Source organism: Crinia signifera, chromosome 3, assembly GCF_055691185.1.
Source record: "Crinia signifera chromosome 3, ASM5569118v1, whole genome shotgun sequence".
Classification (NCBI taxonomy): Eukaryota; Metazoa; Chordata; class Amphibia; order Anura; family Myobatrachidae; genus Crinia; species Crinia signifera.
Window position 1 is genome coordinate 77,313,418 of NC_139219.1, and position 20,276 is coordinate 77,333,693.

The following is a 20,276-nucleotide window of genomic DNA, read 5'->3' on the forward strand; positions in this document are numbered from 1 at the left end:
GGCATTTAACTGTCACCGCGTCTATAGACGCGGTGACAGTTTCAACATGTCTGCTGTCCCTGACAGCAGACATGTCCGTGCATGTCCGTGCATGCCCACATTTCACTACCAGTAACACAAAAATAAAAATGGCATCCCAAATGTCCTCCCAAATGTCCTCCCAAATGTCCTCCCAGTCATCCAGGAGAATGTATTCAGCGGAGGAGGCATATGCCCTGCTTGCTTCTGACTCTGACACAGCCAGTGATGCAAGCGGGGAATTTGAAGGTTTCGCCTTAAGCTCCTCTTCCTCCTCTGGTGATGAGGGACCCCCTCAAAGACGCCCCCGTAGAGCAGCTGAGACCCCCCCCCCAATAATTGATCTCGTATAGACCCCACCACCAGACAATTTTGAGCCCCAGGTTCCTGAGTTTTTGGCCATGCCAGGAATCCAATTTGATTCCACAGGTCTCAGAGAAATTGACTTTTTCAAATTATTTTTCTCTGATGATTTTATAAATTTAATGGTGGACCAAACTAATTTATATGCCCAGCAGTTTATTGCTCAAAACCCCACGTCATCATTTGCTAGGTGGACCCCTGTAGATGCAGTAGAGATGATGACGTTTTGGGGTCTGGTGTTTCATATGGGCATAGTAAAAAAGCCAGAAATTAGGCAATATTGGAGTACAGATGTTCTGTACAGTACTCCATTTTACCGTATGGCCATGCCCCGGACTCGATTTGAGACAATTCTTAAATTTATACATTACACCGATAATGCACAGTGCCCACCCAGAGATGATCCCACCTTTGACCGGCTATTCAAAGTCAGGCCGGTCATTGATCATTTCAGTGCCAAATTTGAAGAGGTGTACATCCCTGAAAAATTTATTTGTATCGACGAGTCCCTTATACATTTTAAAGGAAGGGTTAAATTCCGCCAGTACCTTCCCAGTAAGAGGGCAAGGTATGGCATAAAAATGTACAAACTGTGTGAAAGCACCTCAGGGTACACCCACAGGTTTAGGGTTTATGAAGGGAAGGATTCAAGAATTGAACCGCCAGAATGCCCCCCCTCCCTCGTAGGTGTTAGTGGGAAAATTGTCTGGGATTTAGTGCACCCCTTCCTGGATAAAGGTTATCACCTCTATGTGGATAACTTTTACACCAGCATCCCCCTGTTTAAGGCCCTTGGTTCAAGAGGTACAGCAGCTTGCGGTACTGTGCGCAAGAACCAAAGAGGCCTCCCAAAAACGCACATTGCCCAAGTAATGAGAAGGGGTGAAAGCAGGGGAATATGCACCGAAAATATGTTGTTGGTCAAATATAAGGACAAGAGGGATGTCCTTATACTGACAACAATTCACGGAGACAGTACCACCTCCGTCCCTGTACGAGGTACCAGTACCCACACCTCAAAACCTAATTGTATCCTGGATTACAATAGGTACATGGGCGGAGTGGATCTTTCAGATCAGGTACTGAAGCCGTACAGTGCCCTGCGGAAAACAAAAATCTGGTACAAGAAGGTGGCCGTGTATATCATCCAGATGGCACTGTATAACGCTTACGTGCTATTCCGTTCTACCGGCCAGAGGGGGACATTTATGCACTTTCAAGAGGAAGTCATAAAGGGCCTAATATTTGGGAACCAGCAGGCAGAGGGCCCCAGTACTTCTAGTACTGGCCCCCGTATTGTACCAGGGCAGCATTTTCCTGATGAAATCCCCTCCACTGGAAAAAAGGGCAGGACACAAAAAAGGTGCAAAGTTTGCTATAAAAAGGGAATAAGAAAGCAAACTATTTTCCAGTGTGACACTTGCCCCGACAAACCCGGCCTATGTATAAAGGAGTGTTTTAAAATATACCACACATCTATGGAATATTAGGTTCATAATTTCACCGTGCTTCGGGGGTCTTGCTAATGCCACATAGCACCCACCATTCATTCCACCAGAATCTGAGCCGCAAAATCCAAAAATCACTCCTTCCCTTCTGAGTCCTGCCATGCACCCAACTGGTATTTTTTGGTCACATGTGAGGCATTGCCGTACTCGGGAGAAATTGGGGCACATATTTTGGGGTGCTTTGTCTCCTTCATTCCTTGTGAAAATGAAAAATTTTGAGCCAGAACTGCATTTTTGTGTAAAAAAATGTAATTTTTCATGTTCACTGCCCACTTGTATCAAAATTGGTGAAACCCCTGGGGGTTTGAAATGTACACTATACCCCTAGATGAATTCCCTGAGGGGTGTAGTTTGCAAAATGGGGTCACTTGTGGGGGGGTTCCACTGTATTGGTGCTTTGGGGGTCTTGCTAATGCGACATAGCACCCACCATCATTCCACCAGAATTTGTGCTGCAAAATCCAAATATCACTCCTTCCCTTCTGAGTCCTGCCACTTTTTGGTCACACATGAGGCATTGCCGTACTCGGGAGAAATTGGGGCACAGATTTTGGGGTGCTTTGTCTCCTTCATTCCTTCTGAAAATGAAAAATTTTGAGCCAGAACTGCATTTTTGTGTAAAAAAATGTAATTTTTCATTTTCACTGCCCACTTGTATCAAAATTGGTGAAACCCCTGGGGGTTTTAAATGTACACTATACCCCTAGATGAATTCCCTGAGGGGTGTAGTTTGCAAAATGGGGTGACTTGTGGGGGGGTTCCACTGTATTGGTGCAACATAGCACCCACCATTCATTCCACCAGAATATGTGCTGCAAAATCCAAAAATCACTCCTTCCCTTCTGAGTCCTGCCATGCACCCAACTGGTATTTTTTGGTCACATGTGAGGCATTGCCGTACTCGGGAGAAATTGGGGCACAGATTTTGGGGTGCTTTTTCTCCTTCATACCTTCTGAAAATGCAAAATTTTGAGCCAGAACTGCATTTTTGTGTAAAAAATGTAATTTTTCTTTTTCACTGCCCACTTGTATCAAAATTGGTGAAACCCCTGGGGGTTTGAAATGTACACTATACCCCTAGATGAATTCCCTGAGGGGTGTAGTTTGCAAAATGGGGTCACTTGTGGGGGGGTTCCACTGTATTGGTGCTTGGGGGGTCTTGCTAATGCGACATAGCACCCACCAAAATTCCACCAGAATCTGAGCTGCAAAATCCAAAAATCACTCCTTCCCTTTTGAGTCCTGCCATGCACCCAACTGGTATTTTTTGGTCACATGTGAGGCATTGCCGTACTCTGGAGAAATTGGGGCACAGATTTTGGGGTGCTTTTTCTCCTTCATACCTTCTGAAAATGAAAAATTTTGAGCCAGAACTGCATTTTTGTGTAAAAAATTTAATTTTTCATGTTCACTGCCCACTTGTATCAAAATTGGTGAAACCCCTGGGGGTTTGAAATGTACACTATACCCCTAGATGAATTCCCTGAGGGGTGTAGTTTTCAAAATGGGGTGACTTGTGGGGGGGTTCCACTGTATTGGTGCTTGGGGGGTCTTGCTAATGCGACATAGCACCCACCAAAATTCCACCAGAATCTGAGCCGCAAAATCCAAAAATCACTCCTTCCGTTCTGAGTCCTGCCATGCACCCAACTGGTATTTTTTGGTCACATGTGAGGCATTGCCGTACTCAGGAGAAATTGGGGCACATATTTTGGGGTGCTTTTTCTCCTTCATACCTTCTGAAAATGAAAAATTTTGAGCCAGAACTGCATTTTTGTGTAAAAAAAATGTAATTTTTCATTTTCACTGCCCACTTGTATCAAAATTGGTGAAACCCCTGGGGGTTTGAAATGTACACTATACCCATAGATGAATTCCCTGAGGGGTGTACTTTGCAAAATGGGGTGACTTGTGGGGGGGTTCCACTGTATTGGTGCAACATAGCACCCACCATTCATTCCACCAGAATCTGTGCTGCAAAATCCAAAAATCACTCCTTCCCTTCTGAGTCCTGCCATGCACCCAACTGGTATTTTTTGGTCACATGTGAGGCATTGCCGTACTCGGGAGAAATTGGGGCACAGATTTTGGGGTGCTTTTTCTCCTTCATACCTTCTGAAAATGAAAAATTTTGAGCCAGAACTGCATTTTTGTGTAAAAAAATGTAATTTTTCATTTTCACTGCCCACTTGTATCAAAATTGGTGAAACCCCTGGGGGTTTGAAATGTACACTATACCCCTAGATGAATTCCCTGAGGGGTGTAGTTTGCAAAATGGGGTGACTTGTGGGGGGGTTCCACTGTATTGGTGCTTGGGGGGTCTTGCTAATGCGACATAGCACCCACCAAAATTCCACCAGAATCTGAGCCGCAAAATCCAAAAATCACTCCTTCCGTTCTGAGTCCTGCCATGCACCCAACTGGTATTTTTTGGTCACATGTGAGGCATTGCCGTACTCGGGAGAAATTGGGGCACAGATTTTGGGGTGCTTTTTCTCCTTCATACCTTCTGAAAATGAAAAATTTTGAGCCAGAACTGCATTTTTGTGTAAAAAATGTAATTTTTCATGTTCACTGCCCACTTGTATCAAAATTGGTGAAACCCCTGGGGGTTTGAAATGTACACTATACCCCTAGATGAATTCCCTGAGGGGTGTAGTTTTCAAAATGGGGTGACTTGTGGGGGGGTTCCACTGTATTGGTGCTTGGGGGGTCTTGCTAATGCGACATAGCACCCACCAAAATTCCACCAGAATCTGAGCCGCAAAATCCAAAAATCACTCCTTCCGTTCTGAGTCCTGCCATGCACCCAACTGGTATTTTTTGGTCACATGTGAGGCATTGCCGTACTCGGGAGAAATTGGGGCACATATTTTGGGGTGCTTTTTCTCCTTCATACCTTCTGAAAATGAAAAATTTTGAGCCAGAACTGCATTTTTGTGTAAAAAAATGTAATTTTTCATTTTCACTGCCCACTTGTATCAAAATTGGTGAAACCCCTGGGGGTTTGAAATGTACACTATACCCATAGATGAATTCCCTGAGGGGTGTACTTTGCAAAATGGGGTGACTTGTGGGGGGGTTCCACTGTATTGGTGCAACATAGCACCCACCATTCATTCCACCAGAATCTGTGCTGCAAAATCCAAAAATCACTCCTTCCCTTCTGAGTCCTGCCATGCACCCAACTGGTATTTTTTGGTCACATGTGAGGCATTGCCGTACTCGGGAGAAATTGGGGCACAGATTTTGGGGTGCTTTTTCTCCTTCATACCTTCTGAAAATGAAAAATTTTGAGCCAGAACTGCATTTTTGTGTAAAAAAATGTAATTTTTCATTTTCACTGCCCACTTGTATCAAAATTGGTGAAACCCCTGGGGGTTTGAAATGTACACTATACCCCTAGATGAATTCCCTGAGGGGTGTAGTTTGCAAAATGGGGTGACTTGTGGGGGGGTTCCACTGTATTGGTGCTTGGGGGGTCTTGCTAATGCGACATAGCACCCACCAAAATTCCACCAGAATCTGAGCTGCAAAATCCAAAAATCACTCCTTCCCTTCTGAGTCCTGCCATGCACCCAACTGGTATTTTTTGGTCACATGTGAGGCATTGCCGTACTCGGGAGAAATTGGGGCACAGATTTTGGGGTGCTTTGTCTCCTTCATACCTTCTGAAAATGACAAATTTGGAGCCAGAACTGCATTTTTGTGTAAAAAAAATAATTTTTCATTTTCACTGCCCAGTTGTACCACAATTGGTGAAACCCCTGGGGGTTTGAAATGTACACTATACCCCTAGATGAATTCCCTGAGGGGTGTAGTTTGCAAAATGGGGTCACTTGTGGGGGGGTTCCTAACTTTTAGCATCTTATGGTGCCTTGAAACCTACATGGTGCCTAAAAAATAATCTCATAAAAAGGAGGCTCCAAAATCAAGTAGGTGCTCCTTCTATTATGAAGCCTGTGGTTTGGTCACCGTGCACACTAGGGCCACATATAGGATATTTATGAAAACAAAAGAATTGGGGGAATCAATTTTTAGTCACATTTCTCTAGTAAAATGTACTGTGTTCCTTATAAAAATGTATTAAAATTGCAAATCTGCAAAAAAAAAGAAATTTTGAAATTTCACCTACACTTTGTTTTAATTCCTGTGAAACACCTAAAGGGTTAACAAACTTCCAAAATGCTGTTTTGAATACTGTGAGGGGTGCAGTTTTTGAAATGGCATCATTTATGGGGGTGTCTCACATACAAGTCCCTCAAAGTTACATCAGAACTGAACTGGTCCCTAAAAAAATCAGTGTTTGAAATTTTCTTGAAAATTTGAGAATTTGCTATTCATATTGTAAGCCTCCTAGTGTCCCAAAAAATTAAAAGGAAGTTGAAATAATGATGTCAACATAAAGTAGACATATGGCCTATGTTAGTTATTCACTATTTTGAGTGGTAAGATTATTTGTCTCACAAGCAGAAAATTTAACATTTTGCAAATCGCTAAATTTTCCATTTTTTCACGATATTTTGGTATTTTTCACAAAAAAACACAGACTGTATCGACCCAAATTTACCACTAATTTGAAGTACAATGTGTCACGAAAAAACAATCTCAAAATCACTGGGATAAGTAAAAGCAAAAAAAAGTTATCCCCACTTAAGTGAGACATGTCAGATTTGAAAAAAAGGGCTCTGTCAGGAACGCAAAAACTGGCTCTGTCAGGAAGGGGTTAAAATGATTGAGACATTAAAAAGTTGACATTAGTTGTTTTGTTTCTTTCAATGTATACATTTCAGTACATGGACTCCAGAACTAGTGTATCAACTTCACTTGCCATGCTGCATGGGCTCCGATTGGAAATGGTAAAGTGTTCTGAAGTTCAAATAGAGAAAAAAACAAAAAAAAGAATGTCAACCTTTTTGAGATTTAACCATATCAACCTGTTGACCTAGACACTGTCAACCTATCATCCAGATACCATCTAGAGCAGGGGTGGCCAAACCTGTCCTCAAGATCTATCAACAGCTCATGTGTAGACAGTTAGTAATGACTACAGCTGTGCACCATCTAGGTGATTTGGGAAACGTGGACCATTGGTAGATCTTGAGGACCAGTTTGGCCACCCCTGCTCTATAGTCTTGTTGACTGCTTCGTGATGGTTCCAGATGGAAAACACACAATACTCTTGCCTACTTTGGATCTTTTCTACATATATTAATTTAATGTGGACTATTTTATTATCTAGTTAATGAAAATGCGGTACTTGTTTCCTATCTGGGCGGGCATCGCGGGTACATTTATGTATGGCCGCGACGCGACCGACGCGATGCCCGCGATTTCCCATTGAAACCAATGTTAAACTTGGAAATCGTGTCGGTCGCGTCGCGGCCGGCCATAAATGTACCCGCGATGCCCGCGACGCGATGCTCCCGATTTCCCATAGGAATCAATGTTAAAAGCCGCGATGGACCCGATTTTACTGTTAAATGCCTCAATCCACCCGATTTGGCCATAGGAATCAATGTTAAATGGGCCACAGAGCCCATTAACCCTTAAATGTCCCCCCAAATTTTTGACGCCACCCCACGATTGACGCCAACCCGAAGCGTGGCGAGCGCAGCGAGCCCGCGAGGGGCGGCGGTACGCGTCCTCCGACCTTTTCATGCCCTACTATCCACTAGGGCGTGGTGTGAGAATATAATAGTGTGGCGAGCGCAGCGAGCCACCGAGCCCGAAGCGTGGCGAGGGGACGCGGATACCTTCACTGTGAAGCCCGCGAGGGGACGCGCATAACTGTGAAGGTATCCGCGTCCCCTCGCGGGGCTCGCTGCGCTCGCCACGCTTCGGGCTCGGTGGCTCGCTGCGCTCGCCACACTATTATATTCTCACACCACGCCCTAGTGGATAGTAGGGCATGAAAAGGTCGGAGGACGCGTACCGCCGCCCCTCGCGGGCTCGCTGCGCTCGCCACGCTTCGGGTTGGCGTCGATCGTGGGGTGGCGTCAAAAATTTGGGGGGACATTTAAGGGTTAATTTGCCCTATTTGGCCCCAAATCGGGTCCATTGAGGCATTTAACAGTAAAATCGCGGTCAATCAGGATTTTTAACATTGTTCCCTATGGGAAAATCGCGGGCATCGCGGCCATCCCAATTTACCCGCGATGCCCGCGATTTTTACCCCCGATGACCGAGATTTTGATCGTGGGCGCCCAGATAGGAAACAAGTACCGAAAATGCTTATTTGCACACTCCATGTTGGTGGCATGTACTCATACATGTGTCAGTGGTGAAAGTATTGTGTACTGACATGTATACTGTACATACTTTATGTCTTAACATTATGCTGACCGAAGGCTTTTCTCTAGTTCTATAGTAATAGTGTTGTAGTTGTGTGTTTTTAGTTTGTTAGTGAACGTCTAAATTAGTATTCATATACAAAGGTAAGATATGTACCCTCCCGCTTCCCTACAAAATATAAACATTTGAGTGTTTTTGTTTTTTTTTTATTTTGTAAAAAGGTTAAATCTAGTGTTTTACAGGGGGTATTGACTTCTTTGTGGCTTTTAGAAAACAGGAACAACCCACAACCGTAACAAATGGTACATATAACCTAATAACCGTTCAACTCCCCTGCTTATTTGGCTGGAAAAGCAGAACATTTATTTTCCTCGTGCTTGAGATTTTTTTATGGATCCTGGGGCCTGTGAAGTTCATTCTAAAAGCTCAAGCTTCGGTTTCCTCATGGACGTTAGGATATAGGTTCTAGGATTTGTTATTTGAATCTATTCTTCCTTACACCTAGAAGATATTTTACATGCTGCTGTTTGCCACAAAACTCAAAAACACATTAGATCTATCTTCATTCCTAAAGGTTTGAGAGTAGTTATTTTCTTAAAATGCTTTATCTTTACATTTATTTCCTCCTTTCTTGCATAATAAAGGAATGGGTTAATCACATCCTACATTAGAGTGAGGACAGGTAAATAAGACGGACCTAGGTAGGGTGTAAGGCCATTTCTCGCATTTTCCCATGTTTTCTTTGCTTGTCGTCAGAGTCAATAAAGGGCTTCTATTCTCTCTGGATGGAGCTTACCAGTCTAGAGGCCAGATGCACTAAGCTTCAAAAGTGATAAAATGGGAGCTGATTGGCTGGCTGTTTATCACTCTACATTGTATCACTTTTTGAAGCTTCATGCATCTGGCCCATGTTCTGCTGCTATCTTGAGTGGCAGCTCTTTCTCGGAGGTCCACAGTGGCTATACCTTTTGAAGCAGCTTTTGAATATCACTCTGGTACTTTTAATCACTTGAGTGGTATGCCTGGAAATTTTCCAGACTCAGCTGTTCTGCCTGGCATACCCCTAATATCAAGGTGTGCGCCAGTGGTGCCTGCAGCTAAGCACCACTGGCGCATCACCTGTCACCTGGGGGCACAACCCCCCCTCCTCTCCTCTCCCCTCCTTTTGCTTCTACTCACCTCTTTTGCTCCAGCGATCGTACACTGGAGCTCCCCCTCCCCCATTATTTGTAGGGAGCAGGCGGCAGGCTCGGGGATGTTCGGGGGGACTTGGGAGTGCTCAGGAGTTCAGGCGCCCGAGTCCTCCCGAGCTGCCCCGAACATCCCCCAGCCTGCCGCCTGTGGTCACTGCTGTGACTGGCAGCTGGGGCATTGGAGCGGAGGTGAGGGGGGTGCCCAGACAGGTGGGTGGGAGGTAGGCTACGCTCTGTGGTGAGTTTTGCTGGGGCAGGACAAACCTGCCCTGGCAAAACCCACCACTCAAGGGGTTAAGGCAGAGATTTGTGAGACCAGTGCGTGTCGTACCTTGGCTTTAATAGTGTATAAAGTCTATTTGTAAAGTAATGAATATTGATGATGAGTCTAAATGTTATTTTGGGGTAGGGGCGAGAGACTAGTTATTCCTCTTAAATTTGATAATTAATGGATGAATCATAGTATTTACCCCTTTGAGTGCCAAGTGAATTTGTCAAAATAGATGTGAAAATTGCCAAGCAAACATATTTATTCTTCATAATGACCTGTAATGTTGACCTTATATAGGAAATACAATCTTTTTTTTTTTACACAATGTTATTTGTTTGAATTTATATATCAAATGTGAGCGACGCTGGCGTTTAGCGGATATTTTGAACATAACCCTTTGAGTGCCAACATCTCTGAGCGTGAAGGAGAGTGCATACAATTGCTGGGTAAACATGGAAGTCAGTGGAAGCTACAGCATTGATGTCCAGAGTCTTGTGTGTCTGGGGCTAATGACCTGGAGAGATGGGATCAAGAGAAGTAAACCTTATATGACCTTGGTAACTGTGGCATCTATAAGTGCAGCCTCTGCTGTGGTAGTTAGCAGCTTGTATCATATCTGCAGTCAAAGAAGAAAATGAGTAACTCCATTTGAAGGTGAATACCTTTTGGGAAAATTTGGGTTGTCTTATTCCAGGAGAAAATTCATCTGGTCTATCCCATGATCGGCCTAGCATAGGTATCTACTAGGGAAGATATTCACAGGGGAATATTCAGAAGGGGTAGCTGATCAGAACTTTGCTATGTAAATTATGTCAACAATAGATAGCATGTGCTTGTGGATACAAGACTGTATAGCTATGAAAGCAAGTATATGCATGATTGTAAATCGGAGGGATCTGCAGTATGCCAAAAGCACAGAGAAAAAATTGTTCTCTAGGAAAAAAATGTATTGTGGGGAAACAATGCACTGGGAGAAATGTTATATTGGAACGCTCGATCAACAGCCCTGCAAGGAGGATCACACTAAATGGTAGATGCTGTAGGCCAGGCATGTCCAAACTATGGCCCTCCAGCTGTTGTGAAACTACAAGTCCCATCGGTACTTGTGTAGTTTCACGGTGCCAGTATGGCGCCGTGTGTCTGAGTCCCCTTGCGGGGCTCGCTACGCTCGCCACGCTATTTAAATTCAACTCCATGCCAACATGGATAGTGGAGGTATGAACTATCCATGTTGGCATGGAGTTAAGTTACTTTTTTAACATAGTTTGTGGGGAGCGTAGAACCCGGAAGTAGCACGGCGCCGTGAAACTACACAAGTACCGTCCCATCATGCCTTGCCACAGTTTTACTATTAGGGAATGCTAAAACTATGCCAAGGCATGATGGGATTTGTCGTTTCACAACAGCTGGAGGGCCATAGTTTGGACATGCCTGCTGTAGGCCATGGAGGTTGGACACTTCATAACTGTAGTAGAGCTCAAGGATGAATACCTTCAAGCACCAATAAGCAAAAGTTCTTTGATATGCTTATTGGAAAAAATGTCTGACAAAATTGAGATGGGTGTTTTTATTACCTAGATATACATACTACTTGCAGCAGCATCCACGGAGGATTCAACACAAATTATGGAAGTGCTGCGTGTGTTAAAACAACATGGATGGATAGTGAACAAAGCAAATAGCTGTCAAGATTCATCCACGAAAGAGATATTTCTAGGGGTTTAACCAGACACAAGAATGTGGAAGATTTTGCTTATTCCAGAAAGAAAACAAATTCAAGCAATGTTTGGGTTGAGTACAAAATACTGTTTTTGTTTTTTAAACTTAATCAAGAACATTTTTTCAAATGTCTTAAAATATGTTATTAAATATATGCCATGGGGAAGTTGTACCCTGATGTCCTTACTTCACCAGTAGAAGTAGATTCCTTATGACCTTGGTCCTGCACCTCTAGTGGTAATAGCACCCATCCCCCACCTGCTATATGAGGAAGTTGTGTCCGTGGCAACCCAACTGCCTGCACTTGCCAAGACAATGGACTTGGGTAGCTGCAGCAGCATGCAAAAGACTTGAGATAATGTATGATGGCAACTGTCATAGAGGTAGTGCTATGGCTAAAGTTAGCAGGAGATGTGTACTGTAATGTATTCTATAAGCTGGAACAAGACTGACTTGGACCAAATCAGAAGGTAAAAAATAGTAGTAAAGCAGGAACTGCAGTGGTGATCAGCCAGAAACCGAATCCCAACCACTGGTACTCTGATAGGGGGCAGCGAAGTACATAAAAGTCCCTTAAGTCGGTATCCTGACTGTCAAACATTTACATTGGATGTGGTTCACTGAATCCCAACCACCGGTACTCTGATAGGAAGGTGAGTACATAAAAGCCCTGTAAGTCGGTATCCTGACTGTCAAGCATTTAACAGTTGGGGTTCTGATGTCGTTATATTGATTGTCGGAATCCCAACTGTTGGGAGGTCATCTGGCACCCCCTTACGTTTCCATCCAGGACAGAATTACTACAAATGGCAGCAGTTATGGAAAGGGTGATCTTTGTGCGAACCTTGTAGCCCACAGACTGTGACAGAAAGCATTAGCTTTGCTGGAATGTATACATTTAAAATGAAACCATGTAGCACATGCTCTTATACAGTCAGACAATCATACCGCAGTGTCCCACAGTACATCAACCACACAATGACATACAAAAAAAATATCAGGAAATAAGGCCCTTTTCTGGAAGGACACTCAGATATGTGTGTGTGTATATGGCGGCACTCTTAGGACTTTAGCGAAAAAAACACACCAGACTGTGGGTCTCTTGTCTGACGTTTCAGTCACTAGACTTTTTTCAAGAACAATAGCATACTATTGTTCTTGAAAAAAGTCTAGCGACTGAAACGTCGTACAAGAGACCCACAGTCTGGTCTGTTTTTTTCGCTGAAGTCCTAAGAGTGCCGCCGCCATCTACAAACAAAATACATGTGGTATGTTTATACCTAGGAAGGCACTTGGGCAGGTAGACTATTGGTTATACGTGGAGTGCTGGCCTGGTCGAGCTCTATATCTATCTATATAGATATAGTATTTTCTTGAAAAGAGCACTCACCAGTCTTCAAAATATAGCCAATCAGTGAAAAATCTTTAATACAATACCATGTCAACTGAATCGCATGTTGACGTTTTGGGCTGATGTCAGCCCTTTGTCAAGACCACACACAGTTAAGGAAACACCACAGTAGCAGGCATACTATATAGTATATAGATATATACATATAGTCCATTTATACTGGCACTCTCATCGGAATGTACAATTTGCTGGGGTGACAATCCATATCAGCAGGCTAACAAAAGTCCACTTAATGTATAGCATCAAATAGCGGAGTCACTCACCAGTCTTTAGCGCGATAAAGTGGGTTTTATCAGGCAACATGGCAGATTACAGGCATCAACGTTTCAGTCCACCTCTAGGACCTTTATCAAGAAGATCTTTATCTTCTTGATAAAGGTCCTAGAGGTGGACTGAAACGTTGATGCCTGTAATCTGCCATGTTGCCTGATTAAACCCACTTTATCGCGCTAAAGACTGGTGAGTGACTCCGCTATTTGATGAGATATATAGTAGCTTGTTCAGCCTGGCACTCCTGCAATTCAGAGCATCCACCGTGGGTGTCTTCCGGCAAATACGTATAGAGCGGTTGTGTGACAATCAGCAGCACTCCACGGATTTAGTGCAGAATATTTATTTAAGGTGTCAGACGTTTTGGGGAGTGGAAACCCCTTTGTCACGGTGTACACCTTGACAAAGGGGTATGCACTCCCCAAAACGTTGGACACCTTAAACAAATATTCTGCATTAAATCAGTGGAGTGCTGCTGATTGTCACACAACATATATATATATATATATATATATATATATATATATAATTTGCTCTGTACGTTAAAATGTTAAAGCAGATTTACTTGGTCAACTAGGGAAGTGTAGAAGAGAAAAGTAAGAAGGTTCTTTCACAAAAGGGTCCTGAATAGGATGGATACTGTATGAAAGTGGCGTTTTGCTGAAAGTAACACCCACCTTGCTCAAATACAGAAAACCATACACATCTCAGGGATGCAGTCAAAATCCCGAATGGGTCATAATACCGACAAGGACAAAATCCCGACAAGGACAAAATCCCAACATTTAAAATCCCGACAGGGTCAAAATACCGACATATAGAATGTACAGGTGAAACAGTCAACAGGACTTTCCGTCGACAGGTCGCAAGGTCGACATGGGTTTTTTCACTGTTAATATTTTGTGATAAAGAATATATGAGTGTTTCAGTCATTTATATCCCATTTCAGACATACCATAATTCCCGGGTTGGTACCCTTTTATATAGACCAGGTTTTTTTGCAGGGACTTTCATTCCAGATAGACAACCAGACTTAAGTCTGAATGGTGCATGGTTGTCTATCTGATATTGCAGTGTGTATTAGAGGGTGAGGCATCCAAGCAACCAAGATGCTGCCTGTTGGGGTGAGGGCTGGTGTATGACATGTATGAGTGTGACGTGTGTGTGTGTGTGTGTGTGTGTGTGTATGTGTGTACATTTCAGAATATCATAGCAGACCAGGCTTATATCTGAAAGGTGAAGACCTGGGATTTATTCTGGTGCAGTGTGAAAGGGGTCTCCAGCAAACACCTGGGATTTTTCAGAGGTGAAAAACCTGGGGTGTGAGCAGGGAAATCCCCAGGTTGTATGTCTGAAAGTGGTATTAGTAAGAACACATTTATGTTCTCAGCATGTTATCTCATGTGGGAACTGTACACATAAAACAGGTAAGTACGCTTCATGTGTGAGTGTACTTGCCAACCTTTCAGTATTTGTAGCTATAAATCGTATCATTTTAGGGAATTCTAAAAAAAACAAATGTGCCCATCCTGAGGGTGCAACCACCTAAAACTATGTCTATCCCCCCCCCCCCCCCCCCCCCCCCCCCCCCCAATGAAGCTTCACATTCCAAGCAGTCTGCTGTCCCATCTTCTCTCCTAGTTGGCTCTGTCTTTCTAAAGGCCAGTACACATGGGGCGATTTCAGGGCGATTTCTAAGCGTTCTCACTTGCTCGCTTAGAAATGAAGCACACATCACCCTGTGTGTAGACCCTCCCCAGCAATGGCGCTGTGTGGTTCTTCACGTGGATGTAGCCTGTCTAGATCTTGACTGCATGCAATCAAAATCTAGTCAGATTGCCGGTGTTCATACAAGAGAACACTGGTCTGCACAGATCGCTCAGCACACATCATAGCATAGCATGTGTGCTGAGCGATCTGTGCTTAAGCACATCGCTCTGCATGGGGCTTCCATCGCCTGGTGTGTACTGGCCTTTTGTCTTCAATGCTGCGTTACTGGGAGGAGACATGGTCGTGCTGGACTGCCCATGGGATCCAGAGGTAAGAGCTCATCTGCTACTCTGTAATCTGTAAGTAGAAACCACATGCACCCCCAACCTACATACATACATGCACACACACACCACCACCAAAAACAACCCCCCCCCCCCCCCCCTCTATTATCATTTTTTACAGGATTTTAACTAGTCCAAATTAATGGACTAGGGGCCATTTCACATAACGCAACACAGAGAAGATAGATTTTACATGTAAATATTTTATTTCTTTATATTACAATGTCAGCACCATCTTGTTTATTCCAAATAAACATGTACGTATTCATACACAGAAAATGAAGTAAGTGCATAACAAAATGTCATAGTATGTTAACTATTAGTGAAACATATAACCTGCAGTATAGTCTTTGTAATATATCTTCATGTCATGGGCTGATATGAATGCAGAGCATTGGTAAGTAGTCTTTAATATTCAGAATCAGGCCGAGCTGCAGAGATCTGGGTGTCCTGCTTGATTTAGCAGTAAGATAAATTACTTTAAATTCATTTTACAGAAGAAGTAGACAGACCGGGTGGGGTGTCATCTGCTGTCGGGGGGAGTGAACAGCTGCCTACGGCTACGCACAGCGCATCACTGGCTGGTGGCAGTAGCTAAGCTATGGAGGATTACTTCATGAAACTTAACAAATAAGCAGAATATGTGATGGCTTCTGACATTTTTATTTGAGAGATAAAGGGGGAAGGGATAAATGGTCTGTCCGGTATCTAGCATATAGTGATAACTTCACGCTGATGAGCTCTTAATTGTTTAAATACATAACAGATATTTATAGGGTCACTTTTGAATGTCAACTAAGAGACTTAGGGGGGGTATTCAACCCAAGAGTCAGACCGTTTTCATTTCTTCCCATTGTAACTCGACAGCCGGAATTCATTGTTCCGTCAGTCTAGTCTAGTGTTGGAAAGTCTTTGTATTCCCGAAAAACGGCCGTGAATTCGACATTCCGCAGCCGTTTCCTACAAAACAGATGCAACTTTTAAAAAAGTCGGATCTGACACCCTTCAATGCCATCGTTAATGGCAGCATTGAATAAGTGATTGATGATATTTCCCCTGTCGAGAAATATCAGCACAGATTGAATATATTTACTAAGATGGGAGTTCTATTGAAGATGGATTGTTGTCCATAGCAACCAATCAGATTCTACTAAGATAATTGATAGGCTCTGGTTGTTTGCCCATAGCAACATCCCATCTTCAATAGAACTCACATTTTAGTAAATAAATAGAACAGAGGGAGACGGTAGAGGGCTCTACATGGATTCCTCTTCACACTCTGGCACTCTAGATGTATAGCAGTAGTTATTATCATCATCCGAATATGGCATTATCTCACAGCTTCCTATTAATAGAGTTCAAAGCTTGACAAATAGTACAACATACATTGTGGGAACCGGTAACGTAAGAGGTGTCTGTGATATTTCCTGTGTTGCAGGCCAAATAAATTGTCTTTTTAATTCAGTTAATTATAATCATGGTAACTGCTGTTTGGGTCGCACCCAGGATTCTAGACCAGGCTCCTATCCGGGTGTGACCCGGCTTGTGACCCCTTTTACACAGGCGTCCCTACCTGGCATAATGCTGGGTGGGTGATGAAACCAGAGGCGGCCCCAGTGCTGACGCTGGAAAATGAGAGCATCTCCCAGTGCCGGCTTTTCCATTGTAGTGAACGGGTCCCGGATCGCATCAACCCGGGTTACCAGTTTACACTACACCATAACCCGGGTCGAACCTGTGTTCAACCCAGAGTGCATGCCGAATTGAAATGACCATTTACACCGCCTGCAAACCCAGGTTTTTGTGCGCTCCTGTGCAAAAAAAATATTAGGACTGTGTACTTATTTACTCTCCTTACAGATGTGGGAGACTCCTGATATTTTAAGAAGTTCTCCGGAACCCTGTGAGAAGGATGGGGATATAAGACAGGGAATTGTGTGTCCGTAAGGAGGATACAGTGCCAACCTGCTGCAATTCAATAATTGTGTCATTTTTGCCCCACCCTCTACCAGTACCCTATATGATGTAAATAGTCATATAACCCTGTCCCCCATGTGACTTCCTGGCCCACCTCTCCGGGCTCCTTCTATGTAGGCAAGTTTGTGCTGTATGGGTGTGGCCTTTATAAGTTTGTGCTGTATGGGTGTGGCCGTTATGAGTTTGTGCTGTATGGGTGTGGCCAATACTACCTATCAGCCTCAAAATTCTATAAAAATAGTACAAAAAAATAGCATCATTTTGTGAGGAAACATAGTGCCAGATTCAGCAATGATCGGTCCCCGGCGTATTTGGGCCGATGTTTTTGCATGTGCATATTCTCATATGCGCGTGTGCAGGGTCGCTGTGTGGAAGCTCTTCTGAGACTTGCACAGGGGGGCGGGATGGAGGCAGTCAGGGGGATGGTGCAAATGCAGGTAGACCGATGCCTGCCATCGCATGAGGTCAGTGCTCGACATATTTGCAAACGGGAAAAATAATTTGATGCTTAGTGACCATCTAATGAATTTGCCCCCGTACACTCCAGTACGAATGGATATTTGTGCTAAACATCATTCACAATGCGGCAGTGATATTTGCATGGCAGGAGTCGCTCGCCCGGCATAGATGGCTCGCTGAAAAATGGCTTTGGAGCAGTGTATTTTAAGGTGTCTGAAATGTCAAGTTCCTGAGCTGTCTGCTGCACGGTGAGCTGTCTGCTGCACGGTGAGCTGTCTGCTGCTCGGTGAGCTGTCTGCTGCACGGTGAGCTGTCTGCTGCACGGTGAGCTGTCTGCTGCACGGTGAGCTGTCTGCTGCACGGTGAGCTGTCTGCTACTCGGTGAGCTGTCTGCTACAAGGTGAGCTGTCTGCTACATGATCACAGTATACAGTTATAGACCAAAAGATTCTGTATAAAGCAACATATTTCTCACTTAATTGTGCTTAAGGTATATTTACAGTACAAATATTTACGTGTATAGATATAGCTTAAAATACTTATTAACACAAATGACTGTATGTTAAAGACAAGAGCATGATCATTGTTATCTTTCCATTCTTTTTTTATAATTGTGAAGAAACTTTGAGTTTTGCCTTGTGATATCTTTACAGGTGCGGCTACAGAGGGACTTGGCCAACCATTAGCGAATACATACTGTATACACCATGCAAAGAACAGGGCCCTTTATTAAAGGAGAGGACAGGGGGTGTAAGGACCACCTGCTTTGAATGATCAGAGGACTCATTTTGGTAAGTTTCTAAAGTAACAGAACAAGCACCCGAGCTCATCAATGCTTCACCAACTTACTGACCCACTAGTAGAGTAACAATGTATTATTTGAATGCACAGTGTGAAACCTGACTTTTAGAGGAGGTGGTCGGACCCTTAGGAAAGTTTGTCACAGATAGATATACTAGATTCATATACAGTGAGTATACTAAATATAGACAGCTAATTATAGCTTGTATATAAGGCGTTGAAGTCATTAGGTTGTAGAATAAATAGTTCATCATTTAATACATATTACTATATAATGTCAGCTAACAGACTGATTTCAACCTTGCACATACCATCAACTGCCTTGCTCTGAAACCCTCTACCACGTACTTCCCATTACCTCTCTCTGCCTCACCCCATCAACCACTGCCTCCATAATCACTTACTGCCTCTCCCCTGTCACCCACTGCCCCTCCATGTCACCCGTTACCTTTCTACATCAAATGTCCACTGTCTACAACCCTTTGCCTCTTCTCATCACCTACTGCCTCTCCAATCTCCCAATGCCTCTCTTAGCCACTTTTACCTGTCACCTACTGACTTTCAACTCACTACCTGCCTCTCCATCACCCACAGCCTCTTCCTTTGTCACCCACTGCTTTTACCCAGTCAACCACTGCCTCTTCCCATAGGTTGAAGGAGGGGGGCCCCAGAGCATATTTTTGCACCTGGGCCCACCACTTGCAAGTTCTGCGTAAGAGCACTTAATGCTTTAAATATATTTCTCCTGCACAGTAAGGTAATTTTCAGACACCTGTCCTGTTTGTAATTTGACAACGGTGTTACTGCTGTATTAATCTGGAAGAGAGTTTGCCCAGAAACACATCTTGTCTATAGTGCAGGAATGGAAAGTAAATCTGAATGTAATGTTCATGACTATAACTCCAAGGGAGGCATTCCCAGACACAGCCTCTCCCCCAGCTCCACTAATCTATTTGCATCTGTTAGAATGTATTAAGCTGTATGTATTAAGCTGCACCCATGTTGGTGCTGATAACTTTACAATGAAAGTAATGGGACCTAATTCTACTAAAATGGCTGTTAGTTGTAACATCTGTATTGGATAATGGAAAATCCAGTATATATTTCTGATATTACATTCAGTATATTAAGGAAAAAGCTGACCTAGCAGATATTAATAATATAGAGCAATTTTTCTTACACTTGTTTCTACTCTGTTTTCTATTAAACATCAGCAGGATTGAATAGCTAACAGGAAGAATGGTAATAAAAATAATATTGTTCTGGCTTTAGACAAAACTATGTTAGCGGTGAGGTCATTGGTCCTGACTTTGTCAGTTGTATTGGCTCTGTATATAGTCAGCTTCTCACTACACCGCCGTCCCCCGGTCAAGCTCACTGATCAGAGCAGAGTGTGTCCTGAAGATCTCCTGCCTGGTGGGAGACTGGTCTATGGAGGACTTCTCACTCATCTTCTCTTTGCCATCTAATCCGCAGGACCTAAAATCTCAGAACACAGCAAGAATACAGTTTGTTTTATTTCAACTTTCATCCCTGTTTCATTATTTTAGAAATACGGAAATTATCTGATTAAAATCGAAATAAAGAAATGGCAAAAATGAACAATTGAATTCTCTCAACAGTGGGAATCTTGCCCTTGGAGAGACGAAGAGGACCTGCATCATATATCCTTTAATTGCCTCTACTGACAGATCCAAGTTATCATGAAGCAGAATACAAAATATATTTGGAAAATGATCTCTCTGAGTAATCCCGTAATATATAGACATTTACTTTTATACAGAGCAGTAATTCCATCTCAAGTCTACAAAGACATAAGGGTAAATTTACTAATATGTGAGTTGATGATAGGAGGTTGCCCATAGCAACCAATCGGAACCTATTATCTTTTAGAAGGTGCTAAATAAATAAGAAGTATAATTGAATGGTTGCTATAGG

At 43.3% G+C, this 20,276-nt stretch overlaps 1 protein-coding gene across 5 annotated transcripts in view; it reads right to left on the minus strand.

The window, feature by feature from the left end:
• Window positions 1–15,301: 15,301 nt before the first annotated feature.
• The window catches only part of ARHGEF33 (Rho guanine nucleotide exchange factor 33), a 62,968-nt gene continuing 57,993 nt past the window's right edge, over window positions 15,302–20,276 (minus strand). For 4 of the 5 annotated variants that reach the window (XM_083176064.1, XM_083176065.1, XM_083176063.1 and 1 more), the window contains exon 16: window positions 15,302–19,817. In XM_083176064.1, coding sequence (XP_083032190.1) covers window positions 19,688–19,817 — 130 coding nt within the window. In that variant the 3' untranslated portion in view covers window positions 15,302–19,687. Of the gene's footprint in view, window positions 19,825–20,276 lie in introns of all 5 variants that reach the window. The other variant, XM_083176067.1, reaches the window with a different exon arrangement.